Source organism: Pieris rapae, chromosome Z (assembly GCF_905147795.1).
Source record: "Pieris rapae chromosome Z, ilPieRapa1.1, whole genome shotgun sequence".
Classification (NCBI taxonomy): domain Eukaryota; kingdom Metazoa; phylum Arthropoda; class Insecta; order Lepidoptera; family Pieridae; genus Pieris; species Pieris rapae.
In genome coordinates, this window is record NC_059534.1 from 1,805,953 (window position 1) to 1,825,008 (window position 19,056).

Here is a 19,056-nt window from a genome sequence, read left to right on the forward strand (position 1 = left end):
TAAGTACGGAGACTGAGTCCACACCTTTAACCTTTTCTTCTTTAAACTTGATTAAGAACTGTAGATTGTACTCAATGTTCTTAGGCATTGGAATCTGGTGAAGATTTCCCTAATTACCTTTTTGAACAATAACTTAACTAACTTAATAACTTAATTGTTTAAGTTTATACTTTAAGTATCTAAGTTGAACTAACTGAAATCCCCACAAGCTTTTTCATTGTTTGCCTAAAGGGTTTTTACGTATCAGCTCTGCCTGAAATCATCCATAATAATTTGCAAACACAATTCAGTTTATATGGCATCGTTCTGTCGCTACAAAAGCTTGCCTACCATTTTCTATTCGTTGCACATAACTGTCACGGAGTCATAATAACACGCGTCTATAGTCTATACGTTGGTAGGTCTACGGTCCATGTCTTTCATCTCTAGGGGCGCGCTAGGCACACACTCCTAGTTGAATTAGACCGCACGAAGGATTAATGCATAGGAACACTGTTTTTAATAACTTCGATAATTAAAAAAAATATGCGTACTTGTAATCTGTGGTGGATTTTCATAATTCATGTCGCGTCATGTAATATGTTTAGTCACTCATAAATCAATCAGTTTCTTATTGTATATTAATAAATGAAAATGTTTTAGAGTAAGGACGAATGGAGGAATAAATATATTGGATATAGTGTTTATAGTTAAATCCGATTTTTAAACATTTTAATAGTATGTCTTACGTACGTGGAAACATGATAGAAGGAGCACAGATATTGCAAGAGGTTTATTTAAAGCAATGGGTAGCAACATTATGTGGAACCAGCCGCCCACTGTATTTCCGAAAAAATACGACTTTGGGTCTTTCAAAGAGCGCATCAATCAAAAGGCCGGCAACGCACTCGCCCGGCAACCCTCTGACATTGAGAGTGTCCAGTGGCTGTAGGTATTTTCAAAACAATTCGACTCACGGTCCATCAAGATAAGAGCGTACCATATGCTAAAAGGCCGGCAACGCACTCGCACGGCAACCCTCTGACATTGAGAGTGTCCAGTGGCTGTAGGTATTTTCAAAACAATTCGACTCACGGTCCATCAAGATAAGAGCGTACCATATGCTAAAAGGCCGGCAACGCACTCGCACGGCAACCCTCTGACATTGAGAGTGTCCAGTGGCTGTAGGTATTTTCAAAACAATTCGACTCACGGTCCATCAAGATAAGAGCGTACCATATGCTAAAAGGCCGGCAACGCACTTGCGAGTCCTCCATCGGGTCAGCCTGTTTGCGTAAAAAAAGCAACGGCCCAATATCTGTGTTATTCCTTCTAAATGTTGATTCGGTCTTTTTAATATTTAATTTTCAATTTATCAATTTTTTTTAATTACTATGTAGGTTAAGAATAATATTACATATATTTGTGTGATATTAAAATAAGTTAAATTGTCAAACATCTCATTAAAACCTCGCTTGAAGCCCCATGACATCATGCCTTGCCATGCATGGGCTTGAACCAGCATTGTCAGATATATTGCCAAGTCGGATTTGGAACTTACGTTAAGAATAAATTTCATAAGATATGAAACATCTTTGTTTTGATTTTAGTTCGAATTACGTGACAATTGATAGCAAAAGTACCTAACCATATATTTTTTTAATAAAATGTATATTTGTTGATTTACCTATCTACCTACCTATCGTCGGTTGACTTTAACTGTCTTCTTAATAAAATAAAATAAAAAAGAAAACAACATAAAAAAAAATTGGCGCTGCAACCCTTTTTAGGCTGCAGATCTCCGTAGCTGTTTCATGATTGATCAATCCAATAGGCAATAGGCACATGGGCCTGACACACGTGGTCGACATGGGTCAAAGGCAAGCCGGTTCTGTTATGATGTTTCCTTCATACGAGCGATTGTAACGACTATTGGTGCACGGGGCTCGAACCAACAATCTCAGGGATTAGAGTTGCATTATGTTTAATGTTGGCAATTAAAATAAATAAAATGTAACACATATAGAACCTCATTGAAAGGGATATAATGATACTTCAAAAGCGAGGGGTTGAAATTGTCATGCCTTAGTAAATTTAAACTTATTTTACTCCTTTGAGCAGTGTTAGCCATGAGTGTCGCGCATTCAAACCCTGGCTTTGCAATTCAAGTACGCATTTAACTCCTCCGAAACGACGACGTGTGTCACAGGCTGATCACCCACTTGCCGATTGGACGGACAAATCATGAAACAGCTTGTATATCTGAGGTTTAGACCTAAAAAGGTTGTACCGCTAGGTCTCAGGACGTTAGAAACAAGACAGCAGGTGTTAAAACGCTCCATAATTGATACTTAGTATATTAATATCTCAGCTCTGGAATCACCCGGTAGTACCAGGCGGCAAATAAAATCTCTAACGTGCTGTGCACATGAACCCCACGGCTCAAGAGACTCCAAAGGGACAAAATCAAAGTTTCAGGAAATACTCATATAACTGTGCCTGTCTGAGTAAGACCGGGCTAACGTATCCAAACAAGCAGCATCCTATACCAAAACCCATCCCATTTTCCACAGGATGAACAACATCCCAGCCTGCTGCCTGCCTGCTCTAGCTATGCCTGTTGACTCCAAAATGGCTTGAACATTGTTGGAGGAAAGCGAGCGGCGTAAATTAAATACAGAAAAAATAATTACATTATAAAGAACTAAAGAAAAACGCGGAGAAATTTTGAAGGGTTCTCCTGCAAGTGCCATAAGTGTACTTAATATAACTGAGGGGATGACTCATTTCTGATGTGTATGATGATGCTATGTATTAATGGCTTTATAACGCTAAAACAGTTTGCCTATCGGCTTCAGTGCGACTCTCTTCTCTGAGGTCGTAGAACTACGTGGACCATTGGACTTTTTATCGCATTTAACACTCCCTCGTATTAAGGAAAACATCGTGAGGAAACCAGGCTTGCCTTAGACCCAACACGATGGCTTGTGGCGCAGGAGGCTGATCACCTACTTGCCTTTTAGATTGGCAAATAATATTTAATCCGCCTTAATATTTATAAAATATATATATTAAGGCGCCTTAATATTTATAAAATATATATATTAAGGCGAAGCGTTCGCGAAGGCAGCTAGTAAATTATATCATTCTAAATATGCTACTAGGCATATACAAAAAGACGGCAACTTAATTTAGATATATAAAACTATTTACAATATCTATATCTATATAGTGATAATACATAAGACGGAGTACTATTTTAGGGATTGGGGATTTAGGAGTTATACTTGATTGTAATTTATCGTTCATACCTCATTATAGTCAATAAAATAAAGCTTCATTATTTCATATGGCGGTCGACTAAGTGTTTTAAAAATGTAAAGCCTGAAATCATACAGAAATATGGTAGTATTGTTTACAATCCTCAATATTCTGTCCATGTTTACAGAATCGAAAGAAATAACCGCCACGTCTCCAAACATCTATGCCGATTAAATAATAACATTAGCTATCAATGCGAGTATGAAAAAAGACTAGCTCTCTTTCACTTGTAATACCGCGGGGTAGACGCCGCCTGATCCAAATTATATTTGTTTATGTGATATTAAATAACTTGGTAGATTTACCTAATGTTTTAAGTCAAGTGAATTTCCTCTTAAAGAGGAACACAAGAAAAATATCAATCCTTTTTTACGTTCGGGCAGTGAGGACCAACGTCGGTTCTCATGTTTCTCTACACAGATCTATATCGGAATTGAACAACGCTTGGCGAGGGGAAGCAAATCCATTTAATGACAGTCCCATGTCTTCAGGCGTAAGATGCTGCAGTGACCAACAGTGTCAATTACAAAGAAGAAACGTATTAGTTATTATTATTATTTTTATCAATTGCACATTTGTATTTTTTAATTTAGTTCGTCTTTTACTTTTAATGTTTAAGTTATTTTCTCTTAATCTTCTATCTTATATGTTTTTTGTATTGTTTACCTTTAATTGTTGTGAACGCTTGTCATTGATGCACATGCATGTATCTTGTTTTTGTATGTCATGTGTTCTCTGTAAATGTATGTTTCGTTACAAATAAAATAAAAATAATAATATAGTCATATACTAAATTCTATCCGTATTGCCTCGACGCCCACAACGGGCATAAGACGAATGTTAAATGTGTTAGAACGCATGGTAAAGCCTACTAGGCTAACAATGCTCTACTATGACACTATATGATTTAATTACCCTACCTTTTTAGAACAAATCTTATGGAACATTTTGCTATGCTACCTCGTGCACGCTTTTCCCGAACATTTTTTTTTTATAGAGCCCCCTGCAAACGGGCAAGAGGCTCACCTGATGTTAAGTGATACTGCCCATGGACACTCTCATTGCCAGTTTATAGTATTTCAAATTTTTCGTAAAAGCTTTCCTCAGAGTTCAAGGAAAAAAATAACACGAATTGGTGCAGTTCAAGTTTCCATCAACATATTACAGTTTTTCATTTATATAGAAGTAACATAGATAAATATGTTTTTGCTTGAAAATTAAACTAATTGTAAATAATGTATATTATTTAAACATGATTAAAATAGACATAGACATATTATTTATTACAAACAAAATACACATAAATACACAACATTTATAAATGTAATCAAAGAGAAAAAATTAAATAAAAGATATAATGAGAGGTATATTATTATTTTTCCTTTTCCCATTCGGTTCGTCGCAAGCATGTATTGCGTGTGTGCTGTGGTTGTAATTGGCCCTGGATCAGCATTATGCTGAGGAGCAGAGTGTTCCACAGCGCTGGTCATTCTGCCGGAGACCACATCAGCTAGTTTGCGCCTCAGTCGCAAAAAAATAATATATTAACACTAAGTAGGAAATGATAATAATATTAGTGAAAGTTAGCAATATCGGTAATTTGAATTTGAATGTTTAAATAACTAGTTATGTTATCTGCATCAAGAAAGATTTGTATATATTTGAAATAAGGAGATGCAGTCTTACCAGAGGGTTCAGATCAGTACGTTGAACAAAGAACAAATTCTCTGCTGAATTTTTATATAGCTTTAAGATGATAGACAGATAGATTCCAGAGAAAGGTTTCGGTATATAATAGGTATATATGAAATGGCGTTTTTCGTACTGGCCTTAATCACGATTTTCTCCTCTTTGGTAAGGAATTACAAATTCAAATTTGTACATCTATTTACTCATGTATTTGTATTCATGCACATGCTTCGATGCCGTGATTCATTTGTTTTTTTCTGTTTGCGTCAGTCATTTTACAAAATGGTAAACTTAAAGTACATCATTTTTTACGAGTACGAGTTCCGCCGTGGCACTAGTGCTGCGGAAACGACTGGAAGGGTGAATGATGTGTACGGCGGTCATGTTGCAAAAGAAAACACTGTTCATTTTTGGTTCCAACGTTTTCGTTCTGGAACTTTCGACATGCAGAACAAGGCCCGTGGACGGCCTGACACCCAAGTTGATAATGAAGTATTGAAGGCTACTGTGGAAGCGGATCCATCGCAAACCACGTCCGAGTTAGCTGCAGGCTGCGGTGTTAGTGATAAAACTGTTTTAATTCACTTGAAGCAAATTGGGAAGATTAAAAAGCTTGAAAGATGGGTACCTCACGAATTGACTGAAGCAAACCGGCAAACGCGCATCGACTGCTGCGTTACATTACTGAACCGGTACAATAATGTAGGTATTTTAAACCGAATCATTACCTGTGATGAAAAATGGTTTCTTTACGATAATCGAAAGCGCTCAGCGCAATGGTTGGATCCTGGCCAGCCAACCAAATCCTGCCCCAAGCGAAAATTAACCCCAAAAAAGTTTCATGTAAGCGTTTGGTGGACTAGTGCCGGTATTGTTCATTGCAGTTTTCTCAAATCTGGCTAGACTATTACGGCTATGGTCAGCAATTGCAAACCATGATGGAAAAGCTAGCGGCTAAACAACCTAGGCTGGTCAATCGCTTCACGCTACTGCTACTTCACGAAAACGCTAGACCACACACTGCACAACAGATGGCTACCAAATTAGAAGAGCTTCAATTGGAATGTCTAAGACATCCTCCGTACTCCCCGGACCTTGCTCCAACAGATTACCATTTTTTTCGAAATTTGAACTTCTTGCAAGGGAAAAAATTTAACTCTGATGGGGCAGTCCAAATCGCCTTCACAGATTTTATTGATTCCTGTGCGACTGGTTTTTTTAGGATGGATCAATGAACTACCTATGAGATGGGAAAAGTGCATAGAAAACAATGGTTCATACTTTAATTAAATATATTATATTTAAAAATTATCGACTTTTTGTTCCTCCCATACAAAACGCCAATTTCATATGTAAGGACCTAATAGTTTTATATAAATTGACTGAGATAAAACGGTTATTGAAGCTAAAATCTCGTCATAATACACGAAATGCAAAAAATACAAAAACTAATAAGGTCTCTAATCATTAGTGTTTATAGTTAAAACAATAGTCTAGACTTGTCTATGCCTGGTCACCTATTGTTTATGGTATACCCTAGGTAATTCAGAAGCAGCTGCGGCCACTGAGTTTCGAGTACTCTTTTAATTTGAATAGGCCTTATTTGTTACCAAGGGTTAACGTCCAGCGAATATGTCCATAGTGAATTTATGCAGAGCAAAATTTTTAATGACTTCAAAACATGACCTCTGTTACGTATCACGGATTTACGGCGGCCTATTTATACAATGCTTTATCTAACGAACATAACTTAGGCTTTAGGAAATCCAGTATTTTTAATCGGAGACGATCAAATTTATAATATTATTGTAACAGCTCACGCTTTCATTATTTTTTGTATAGAAATACCTATTTCACCATTAGATTTATTTATTATTTATAGCCTTATATCAGAATCAATATATACATTATAGCTATTGTTTTTGTTGTCTATGATAACTGGATTCTGTGTGCCCACTGGCAAAGGCCTGCCCCATTTTTTTAGTGTTAAAATTTAAATTTTAAAGGACATGACAATCTTCGAATCATATGGCACTGTTGGTAAGTATACAGTCGATCTCATTTTTAAAGCGCCAGTCAGGAGATGACCATGTCCATCTTTTTTTTTCATGTATAGTGAATTTAAGATGACTAAGTGTTGTTGGAAAGCTAAATCTATTAGTTTCTGTCCATTTCTTGATCAAGAAATCACCATTAGAATAATGCTGTCAACTTTCAGGATAGACTTTATTTTTCTTTTTACTTTTCTTCTGTTTTTCTATTATTTTCTTTAAGTTCTAAAAGTTTTATCGATTGTGACGTGTTTAATAACTTTAGTTATTTACTTTGTTATGTTAACTTAAGCCGGCAACTCACTCGCGAGCCCTATTTAAATGTCCATTGGTCATTTAATGTAAGCTGTTTTCTATACGTCAAATGTAAAAATTCATATTAAGGTATTTACGAATAAATTCGGGATCCTTGAGGAGCGAAATGGTTCTTTAAAGGTCGGTCACGCACTCGTGAGCCCTCTAGTTTTTAGAGTGCCCATGTGTTTCCGAACCAATTCGAGTATCCCTATGGTTGGTATCACTTAACAGTGAGCCTCGCCCATTTGTTCCTAGAAAAATACCAATAAAAAAATTATCAAAATAAATGGCTCACCTTAAATTTACTTAGAGGTCTTTACTATTGACCAAGTAGATAAATTTCGGACCTAATATTTTATTATATTATGCTATTAATATAGCATAGCATATTAAAGTACACTTAATTTTTTTAAATAGAACAAGGGGGCAAACGGGCAGGAGGCTCACCTGATGTTAAGTGATACCGCCACCCATGGACACTCTGAATGCCAGAGGCTCGCGAGTGCGTTGCCGGTCTTAAGAATTGGTATACATACATAAACAAGCATATTATTAATAAGAGGATTTTCAAGAATGCTCGGAAACATGCTGGTAGGACCAGCATGTTTCATAGGATAATCATCGAGCATTGACAAAATCAAATTGCTTGCTGATCAAATTTTACGTATTTTTTGATTTATAATACTACAAACTGTAATTATTTTATTATTTCACACCTTGTTTCATTGATTTTTATATTCCTCTTTAATGTATAACATTCTACAGTTTCGATATTTGTAAATATGTGATAATGTATACTAACAATAAAATAATAGACCTGTATAGTAGTTTGATTCTAGGAGTACATTGTCTTCACATATGTCATAACTAATATTTACAAATTGTATTGTAAATTATATTTTAAAAGAGTAAGTGTGGAGTTTCTTGCCGTTTCTTCTCCACCTTTAGGAAGGGGCAAATAGAATCATCTTTATATTTTATTTATTGTTCAAAAGTACCAGTTTAGGGGTTGTAATTGGAATAAATGTTACAGTTCATACCGACAGTTCGGAATGACCTGTAATGTAATTTGTGCAATGTTATTATGAAAAGGCCTTTCACCAAGGTCCAGAATCTGTTACACAGCGTCAACAAAGATGTTGCTACTGAATGCTGTCCCGAATCAATAAATTAATTAATAAAAGTTAAGTCTTACAAAAAATCCCCTTTAATATTTTTTTTGACATATAGGAGAAAGTTCTCTATTGTTTTCGCATTTGATTCAACTGGATAGGTTAATATCCCTTTGTGCAGTCGGTTAATGGGGTTGAGCTGTTGTTGGGAAACTGGTTCACACCTCTTTTGATAGATTTTTATTGAGTGTGTTTGTATAGAGATGTCACGACGCGTTAATTGACTTGATTTTTGCATTCAAAACTGTTCAATGATTGTCTCTATTGCAAAATTAAAGTAAACTTAATTCTATTATAATAAAAATAATTACACAAATTTTTATCAGTACAAAATTATATATTTATAAGTATTCTAACGTACAAATCGTATGGTTTAAACATTGCAATACCGGCATTAGAGCCAGTTAGCAGGAACATCAGGCTACCTGCTTGACAAAAAAAAGATAGAAATTTGAGAAAGGTTGCCAGTGATATTGTTCTTCATAGGCAAGTAGGGAAGTTGGCGATCAGCCTTCATCTGGGTCTAATGTTTTACGATGTTCACGCTACAATCTCTTAGGTCTGGCCTATGTTTCTGCTTCATGAGGCAAGTAGGTGATCAGCCTTTGGCTGATTGTGTCTAATGTTTTACGATCTTTTCTTGTACGAGCCAGTGTTAAATGCGTTCGAACTGTAACGCTGGTTTCCATCACCAATCATTGGTTATGACAGAGTTACCCTAGAGAAGTTAGAAGAGAAGAAGTAGGCGTACTCACCGATTAATCTCTGTAATAAATTAATCTGTAAAACCTTTTCACACCTATCTCTGTTCATCTGACACCTGTGAGAATTAATTAAATTTAAAAAAGCTATTCATCGCCATCTTTTGTTTAGAGGAATGTTTAAAGGAAGTGATCGTGTGTTTTAATTTCATTAACATACATTTATTTTAAAAGTATATATGCCTTAATATTTATTTATATACTGTTTCCACCGCTCGGTACATTGCTAAATAGATTTCAATGAGCTATGGATATTCAGACTTAGCTCGTGTATAAGAAAGATATCTGAATCTGTATCGGATAATCTGGATATCAGAGAGTTTTGGCTAAAACGCGTTTTTCAGGACTCATGGGATTATGGGAAGCTTAGGTAAACGGTATTGGGGCAATCAACCTGATTCTTAAATATCTTAAACGCAAACCATATATCAATTAATTTTTTACGATTCACCGATGACAACATCTTCGTGTGCTAGCCTGTTTTTGGATATTAGCAACAATTTTTTTATAGCAGGGTAACCTACGGAACGCCAACGGAAGTCATCGCAGCTCTCAAACACTCATTTTAGTGGGTGTGTTGGACCTTCAGGAGTCGAATGCACAGTTCACTAGTTCACAAAAGATCTCAAGAAGTCTGCAAGTAGACAGCGGAAGACTTCCAGACAACGTGATACGGTTTAAATTTGAAGTTAATATCGCTTATACGGTCTTAAGACCTGGTTTAAACCAGGACTGGAGGGTTCAACCCAAACTCTTCATAACACCACCACTTAGCACTTAAGAGTAACGAATACTGGGTACTCGTGGTCTTCATGTGTTGGTAGAGACTTTGCTACAGTACTTACTAATACTTTTGATACATTAATTGGTTTATTTTTAGATTTAAAAATTAGAACGGCAAATCCTCAAGAAGACGTCAACTTCGCTGAAAAGAAAACATGAGTTTTCGGCGCCCATAAAGAAAGCTCGTTTCTCTGTTTCGCAGTTTGGCACGGGAATATATTGCAAAGGACAGGGCAAATATAAAAGCCTGCCGCCAGCAAAACTTTCAAGTCTAGGTAAAAAATGCAGACTTTTTAAGAATTAATTTTCTAGTGGACAGATTTGTGTTTGCGCCATCTGCTGAGGCGAATTGGTATTAATATTTTTCTGGTGTTTTTAAATTCTTGAGCGTATTAAAAATATTTAATATGTAAAATTGTTTAAACTTAATTCAATTATATGTTTAATATTTTGTATGGTTTTGAAATAAATTTTCACAATTATACGCCCCGCTCTTTCTTAGCGCACAAGACAAAATGGCGTCCACTTGACACATTTATGTGCAAGGGAGCGACCCTCCTAGATCCAGGCGTTAGGGTCTATGTATATAACCTAGGTCTAGGATTTGGGTTCCGCGTTCTATAACGTTATATTTTTTATAGATTTTAAAAACATAAAGATTTTAAACAAAATTAAAATGAAGACATCGAAATCGTTTCACTGGCATTGATTTATGTACCTATTATATAATATAACTTTTCTGTAAGTTTATTATTATTAAATTAATTTTAAGAAGCCAAAAGGCATTACTAGAGCCGATGGCAAGTGGCCAGATGGGATGTCTTTGATCCCTTGAAGGATGGGATGGGCTCTTCTTCCTTGGAGAAGCACAAATAAAACAGTCTTGCCTCTAACTTTAATGTTGTTCCCTTTGCAGTAGAGAACTTGAGCCACGGGGTTCAAGTGCACAGCTGGAGACCCCAGATCTGGTGCTTCCCTCAACGAATAAGTTATAATAATATTATTATACGTTTTTACTTTGTATTTTTTATTTTCTAGTAGGTACTATGTGTTTACTATTTTTAAACCCAAACTTGTCATAAGTTTTTAAAGGAAATTAAGATAATTAGTATTATAACACAACAAACACCCGTTTGTTGTAATTCCATAATAATTAAAGTGCCTTTATTTATACAAATAAAAGATTTATAACTTAATAAGGCCTGGTCTGACTGAACCCACTAAATGATAGACAAAAAATCCCGCACGTTTCCGATGACAAGGGGACGCCATGTTAAATTTGTCGCCTCCCCTCGCATAGATCAAAATGCGTTTATTAATCTGCAATTTTTTTTCCTATTTATTTGAAAAACCCTTACAAAACTTAAGTTCTACTATTAGTTGCTTTAATAGTTATGAATTTTTGTTTGTGTGTATTTAGATTTATATATGTCTGGAGTATCTATCTGTATAGTGTATATATTAGTAAGCTGCACTAGATAACTAAATATATGAGAGGGGTGAGATATAGGAACATTACGACGACCCTAACACAAACAGTGAATATATAAATAAGTACGGGATGTCTGCACGAAGAGATCTAAGGTAACAAATGGAGTCCTGGTAGGATCAAAAGTTAAAGGTGTTATTTTTTTTTATAGAACAGGGGGCAAACGGGCAGGAAGCTCACCTGATGTTAAGGGATACCGCCGCCCATGGACCCTCTCAATGCCAGAGGGCTCGCGAGTGCGTTGCCGGCCTTTTAAGTATTGGTACGCTCTTTTCTTGAAAAGGACCCTAAGTCGAATTGGTTCGGAAATACTTAAATTACGATAACAAGGACTTGTTAATTGTTTGTTAATGTTTTTATGTAGAATACTAATTGGTGTGTATTATTTTTTATTATTTATATTTTATATTATTCTATCGAATTAGTAGTAACTGTTAAGGTACAATTGTGTAGTGGAAATAAATAAATAAGTATCGTCACTATGACAGGATGAGTGTCCATGGGCGGCGTTCTATAAAAAAAAAGAAATAAAAAGAAAAAGATGAATAACGCAGAGCAATCAAATTTAAAAAAAAAATCTACTCTCATTAGCTGTTGGTGTTCAGCTATTATTGGAACTACGTGAGCCGTGTCAGCAGTTGCCAATGATTAAGGGAAATCTAAACACTGAAATTAAAGTGCCTAAGATCGTAATTAACATATCAGTTAAGAACTTCGATCACTAATTGTGAGTTTAGAGTTTATTGCCAGTTCTTCTCTTCCGTTCTACGCCCTTGATTTCAGAACTGGCAGTAAATGTAAAATTAGAAGCATTTAATGTAATCTTATTTCTTTTTTTGACGTTCATAAGTGTCCATTATATTACCTTTGAATAAATGATTTTTGAAGTTTGAATTTAAACTTTCCTTAGTCCTCGTATGTAATTGTGATAATAGTTACAACATTAGACAACATTCACGGATATTAAATAATGCCATTTTAATTCCAAACTGTTATTAAGAATATCAAATGGATCTTGTGTTGTTATTATACTAATAGGTGTCTCAAAAGAAAGTTTACTTTTGTTTAGCTTACCATATGTGCAAAAGGGTAGACGACTACTAGTTTAGATGACTAACATGGTGTCTGGTTTCTTTTCATGGTTAAAAACCAAAGAACATGGTTCCGCAGGACTGAGCAACGTCACACACGTCCAATACATATTTGCTACGAGAAATTTTCTCAGTCAAATTGATCTCCAGGATAAGTGACACAAATTGGCCTCCATGAGTCCTGATTTAACCCCTATGGATTGTTTCTCATGTTATCTTAAATCGAAAGTCAATAAGTCGACTTCTATGGCGCAATTGAAAGAAAATATCCGAAATGGCAGCTACAACTGAGTCCACAAGCCGTCATATTTATTGTTTGATTACTGAGTGCCGCAAACGGGAGGACATTTGGACGGTATTTTTTTTCGTCCTGATGTGTTGACTCCGATTTTCGTGGATCTTTTTTGTTTTTAGACTGCTTACAACACTCGTTCACAAATATAAATACTTTCTTAAGTAAGTAAATATAATAAATAAAATGCTAATTAAAAAAAAAATTGTTTACAATCTTCACAAAGGTTTCATATTTCATATTTCTGTCATTCATCTATCAATCGAAATTCTTTTAGAACCAAAAAAATCATTAAAAATGCCGTAGTAAAACCAAGTTCCAAGAACAAAATTCCAGTTTAAGCCATAACAAAATCCGTATAAGCCATGAAGGACGACGACGGTAAGTGCCTCTGCTCTTGCCACTGCTCCTAAGCGCCCTAAGAACTTCTGATAATCCTCCTGAATATTACAGAGGAGGAGGAAAACACCTTCGGTGTCACCAGATACCCCTGCATGCCGTCTCTGGTGGCCCTTCAGCAGATGCGAAATCGTCTCCATTTGGCCTTCCTCGGACGGAAGCTTATGAAATGGACCATGACAGCCACCGGACGGGAGATGAGGCGAATTGCTGGAGAGATCGACGCGTTAGTTCTTATTTTCGAATAAAGTCTTATTTATTTAATACTTTATACATTTGTATACCAAAAACTATTTTGCTAAACATATTACCAAAACATATACGAAACGACGAAAAATATATTCAACTATGTATTCCATTATTCGGCTGTGTTATGTAGTATTAGTATTAGATAATTTAAATTAATTAATTAATTTTAATTATTTATAATTAATTTAATTAATTAATAATTATTAATCTTTATGTAATGTTGATCTATACGTGGTGTGCTCATGATGCAGTTTTAGCAATGGATATTTTTAATGCTTCTTTTTGAGTCTTCCTTTTAAGTATTTTGCAAAGTTGGTGTTAATGTGAAGAACGTGGAAAGTATAACGAGTCTATTAGGTTGCACATGAAATGGCAATTCTTCTAGAAGTCAGCTGATACGATGTTATATAAGCATCGCTTTCTTTGAGCCTTTATAGGTATTATAGTGGCATTTTTTTAGTTTGTGTACTGATGTTGACCAGGTAGAAATTATAATGAAAGTAGTAGTATTATAATGAAACTTCTTATTTAAGAATCTAGTAATTATTTAACGAGAAAAGCTTCATATTTTTTTAGAAAATCAGTTTCATAAAAAAAAAATTTGATGTCACCGCCCATGGGTATTGAAAAGCATTGTTTGAAAATTGACATTTCGTTTACAGAATATACAAAGGGTTTGACGCAGATTTACGTAACGCTTACATACTTTTGGCAAGAAGTCGCTATTTCCATCCGAGCCTCAATCAGATGGTTTTGGAGAACATACCCAATAAGGCAAGTGTTTGTTTGGATAATACCTCAGCTGAGTTTCGGAAGAGTCGACGCAGAATACGGAACCCGTATCAAATCGAGATAGGTCCACCGAAGTAGTTTTTGGGCAGCATTACTATGAGGAACCAGCTGCCCACTGCATTTCCGAACCAATTAGACTTTGGGTCCTTCGAAGGGCGTACCAATTCTTAAAGGGCCGGTAACGCACTCGCGAGCCCTAGAGCATTTAATGTATGCAATAGGTACTTCTGAATCAATTGAACTTGGAGTCCACTAATTTTGAGAACCCTGTGGTTTTTAAAGGGATACGTATTCCCGTACCAATTTGACTAATTTTGAGAAGGTCGGTAACCCACCCGCGAGCCCTCTAGCATTTAGAGCGTCCATGTGTCTCTTTACCCTCATATTTGATAATCACTATAAACCAAATAAAGTGAATAAAACTGTACAAATAATATTAGAATACACATATCTATGTTTAAAACATATCAAATAGCTTTTTAGTTATTTTAAAAACTAGTCTAAGTTAAAATCTTAAGATATTAGGATATTTTTTATATGTTACTTAGGATATTGGCACAGTTGAACTGTTATTTTCATACAAAGGTCTATCCACGTACACCGATCCGACCTACCATGGATAGCTTGTATCGACAGATAGCTATTACAATCCGTCGATTGGTTATTGGCACTCCTTTGTCAATTTTTTATTAAAATGTATATCTCGGGTGGTAAAAAATGGATTGAGATAGGTTATTTTGTTTGGGCGTGAATCAATCTTTACAATTAAAGACAGTTTATTTACCATATTAATAGTAAAAACATTTCCTGATAATAAGTAAATTTCTTCAAGCGTTGTTTACCGCTTTTATGTCATAAAACACAATTTCGACCAAGCTGACATCGCCTCCGTGGCGCAATTGGCTAGCGCGTTCGGCTGTTAACCGAAAGGTTGGTGGTTCGAGCCCACCCGGGGGCGCTTCTTTTTTTTAGTTTTTTTTACGTAACTATTTTCGTACTTTATAGATGGCAAGTATAAAATGAATATTTATTTATAATATATACTCCAAAATATATTAAAAGTATAAAATTTCCAACTCTCCAAGTGCGTATTAGAGATAAACCCAAAAACTAACTCAAAAGTTAGTTATAATCAGTAGTAGTAATCAGGTATTTACCAAGTTAGGTAACAGTCCAAATTCTTTCTGGACAATTTTTTTAAATATATATTTATATATTTTTTTATATAAGTGTCAGTGGGCGACTCGTATTAGAGAAAACACAGCTTTTCTCTGATACGAGTCGCGCAAAAAGGCTTACTATAAAGTTAGCGATTCTCTAGTTGATAAAAGGGCCTGGGACTAGTGCTGGACAGGCTACTTCTAATTAATTTGCTATATTTGTTTTAAAATAAGTGATAATAATTAATAAATAAATAAATAAGAGACTTTTTTACGGCGGCTTTTTCTCTCGGCCTACACCCTCTGGATTCTTTGCCGATGAGTAGAGTTGCCTACAGGTTCAAATTTAATGACGTGGAATAAGTGCTACCTGTCTATCTTATGTTCCATAATAAACGTATTTTATTTTTTATTTTGAAATAGTAGCATTCAAATAGTGAAATAATTTTTTAAAATCGGTACTGTAGTTTTTGAGACATCCGGCCCTTGGTACGACAACTATCCTTGGCCGTCGCACATATCCTCTGAAACAAATCTACCAAACATAAACTCACTCTGCAAACATATTTGTACGCCAGATGTATGAGGTCCTAACAGGGCTCTGTGATTCCTCAAACAACCGTGGCCTCGCGTATCCCCTATTTGTGGGATATAGGCGCCGAGAAACCTTCTTGAAGATCCTCGGGTTGCTAATTTTGTTTTATTTATCAAATTACTTTGTTCTTTAGGCTGCTGTCTTGGTAGTGCCATCTGCGAAGGCCGTCTCGGGTGTGAAGCTTATGAACTATAGTATTATAGAGGTAAGCCCTTGTTATATTTTAGATTAACACCCGCAGCTGAGTGTTATCGTCGGACGTCCGTCGTTTTAGAACTGAGCGTTTCATAAACCTGTTTTTGGTTTTGTGGAAAACCTGCCCACTGAAGTATTTCCGACCCATTCCACTTAGGCTTCTTCGAAGAGCGTACCAATTTTTGAAAGGTACTTGCGAGCCTAGTAGATTGTAATCCATGGATGGTATCACTGAACATCGTACGTTTGCCCCCTGTTATAATAAAAAATACATATAAGTATTGATTTCATACGGGATTTTTAGACAATTCCGTAATAGATTTTTTTATATAGAACGGCAAACGGGCAGGAGGCCCATCTATATATATATTATAAATATTGAAGATCATTTTGGTTACATGAAAATTAACTGAATTATTATCATTGTTATCATTATCATTGGCTGTATTTTTTAGACAAGCGCACAAAACTATGTTCATCTGGGCTTAGAAAAGGGTGGGCAGACTATATTAGAGACGAAAAAGGCGTGGCTGGAACTTCTCAAACGGCTCATTTTAATGCTGCAATTACGTACAAGTTTCCTAACAGTGGAGATTTCAAACAGAGCAGCTACCAAGTTAGTAATAAATTATTTGACCGTAGTATTTTTTTCATTTTGATTGGATTTTACAAGCCTGTATATTATAGCTGTTGACTTGGGCGATAGGGTAACGCGCTAGTGTGGTAAAAAATGACTCCTAAACAATGATAAAAAACAAATGAAGTAAATATTCGTTAGAAAAATTATATAATATAAATGTCAATTCAAAAGTAGGTTTTATCTGGGGTCCTCAGCCTTTGGTCTAACTTCCAATAGATAGAAGTGTCATAGATGTCTCTCTTCGACCACTTGACATAGTAGTAACGCATAACACCAACAATTGTAAATTTTATAATTAATTGTTATATGACATATTGGGTCGTTGCTGTGAATGTGTAAAGTTTAGTTTAAGAAAGTGATTAAATTTGAAAGAGTGGTCCCCATCTTAATGTCCCGAGATTCTAGAAAATATTAAGAGTCACAAATCCTTTTAATTAAAGTATACAGCTGTCTCTTTCTATCACAACGTTAACACCAGACAGAGTACTCCGTACCTTTAACTAAAGCTCTTTCATACGTAGTTGAAAAGGTCCAGTTAAGAAAGAAAGAAAGTGCCCTAGCCCCCCACAATAGGTTTCCCTGTGTCTACTGCCAGTCTCTGCCATTTGACATATTAATATAATTAAACGATTGTCGCACAGAAAGAATACATCTGAAAATTATTATAATAATTAAAACTAAACAAACAATTAACATAATTTTACATTATTTAAAAAAATGCGTGAGTACATTGTACACATGTCCGAAGTCATATATTCCTTTCCATAGGACAGAGTGTAAAATAGTCGAGAGCAACTTTTCACCTCAAACCAAGCTGTTCGCGTTCATCCTTGCCTCTGCTATCGACATTACCAAGGCAAAATTATTACTCGCTTAGCAAAGGAGAACATCGTAATACCAGCATAAAACCTAATTAAAAGGCCACACATGAGTCGTAGACCTAACAGCTTGCAGTTAAAACGTAACACCGATATGTCTTATGCAATAATCAGGCAAAGCTGATCTACTTGTCTCATGGAACGATACATAAGAGGCCGACCTAAGATAAACCTATTGGGTTGTCCTGAAACTTTGGAGTATTTTTTAAGTGATTTTTCTACCGTTGATTAGTATGCGCTTTACCACGATTGTAAACCCAAGTTCAACGTTATACAGACTATAAAAATAGTTTTTACAATAAATAACATCACTTATACTACATCTATTTAGACCATGAGGCAGAAGGAACATAGACAACTATATGAAAATATTTTATTAACGTGATTTTTTGTCTCATATCAGGCTTGTGTTATCATAGAATCTAAATTTAATTGCACCCTTCTAACAATAGTACTACTCTCGTCTCTTTCTAATAAGTTACGTTAACGATAAAATGAAGAAAGATAAGTGCTTTATTTAAAACGGTGAAATTAAATTGACTTATTGCGTAGTTGATTGATAGGATAACGAAAAACTAAATTTTACTATTAATTATACAAGAGTGATTCCAACCTTGGCTGATTAAAGGCATATTACACCAGGTTGGAATAATTATTATTTATACATACGCACATATTAAATGTAGCCAGCCTAGCCTTGTAGTTGTCGTAGTGTAGTTTGGTCTAAGACTGCCTCACCCTTCCGTCACTCTAAGGACTGGACCTGTCTCTTCGGCTCTTTTAATCATTATGCCTTGTAACCGGAAAAAATATATGTATATGTTTAAGCCGGGTATAAATTTTAAAACCCGTTAGTACTGACAACGTTCCGTTAGCATCATCTATAACTATTATCGTGTGTAGTAACTAATGTTGACACTATATTTAAGTGTCCCGAAATATCTTTATTACATATTTTCAGCGCGTATTTGAACTGTAAACCCGTTAGTAGGTACTAACAACGTCCCGTTGACAACGTTTATAACATTGTTGTCAACATATTAATACATGTTGAATCTGTATTGAATACCCTTTATTTTACATTAAATTAACAATACTTTTGTTTATTTAATTTTGCAGCGGGTAATTAAACTGTAAACCCAACCAAAGTACCAACAACGTTCCGTTAGCACTGTTTATAACTATTGTTGTTTGTATTAAGAAATGTTGAAACTGGTGATGTA

At 35.4% G+C, this 19,056-nt stretch overlaps 1 protein-coding gene and 1 non-coding gene across 2 annotated transcripts in view; both read left to right on the forward strand.

The window, feature by feature from the left end:
• Nucleotides 1-13,194: 13,194 nt before the first annotated feature.
• Nucleotides 13,195-19,056, forward strand: part of LOC110992663 (V-type proton ATPase subunit D 1-like) — a 32,877-nt gene continuing 27,015 nt past the window's right edge. The window contains exons 1-5 of the mRNA XM_045634147.1: nt 13,195-13,306; nt 13,379-13,550; nt 14,236-14,347; nt 16,254-16,325; nt 16,771-16,931. Coding sequence (XP_045490103.1) covers nt 13,291-13,306; nt 13,379-13,550; nt 14,236-14,347; nt 16,254-16,325; nt 16,771-16,931 — 533 coding nt within the window. The 5' untranslated portion in view covers nt 13,195-13,290. The remainder of the gene's footprint in view (nt 13,307-13,378; nt 13,551-14,235; nt 14,348-16,253; nt 16,326-16,770; nt 16,932-19,056) is intronic.
• Trnan-guu lies at nt 15,250-15,323 on the forward strand. The gene has a single exon. It is a non-coding gene; the product is annotated as a tRNA-Asn (tRNA).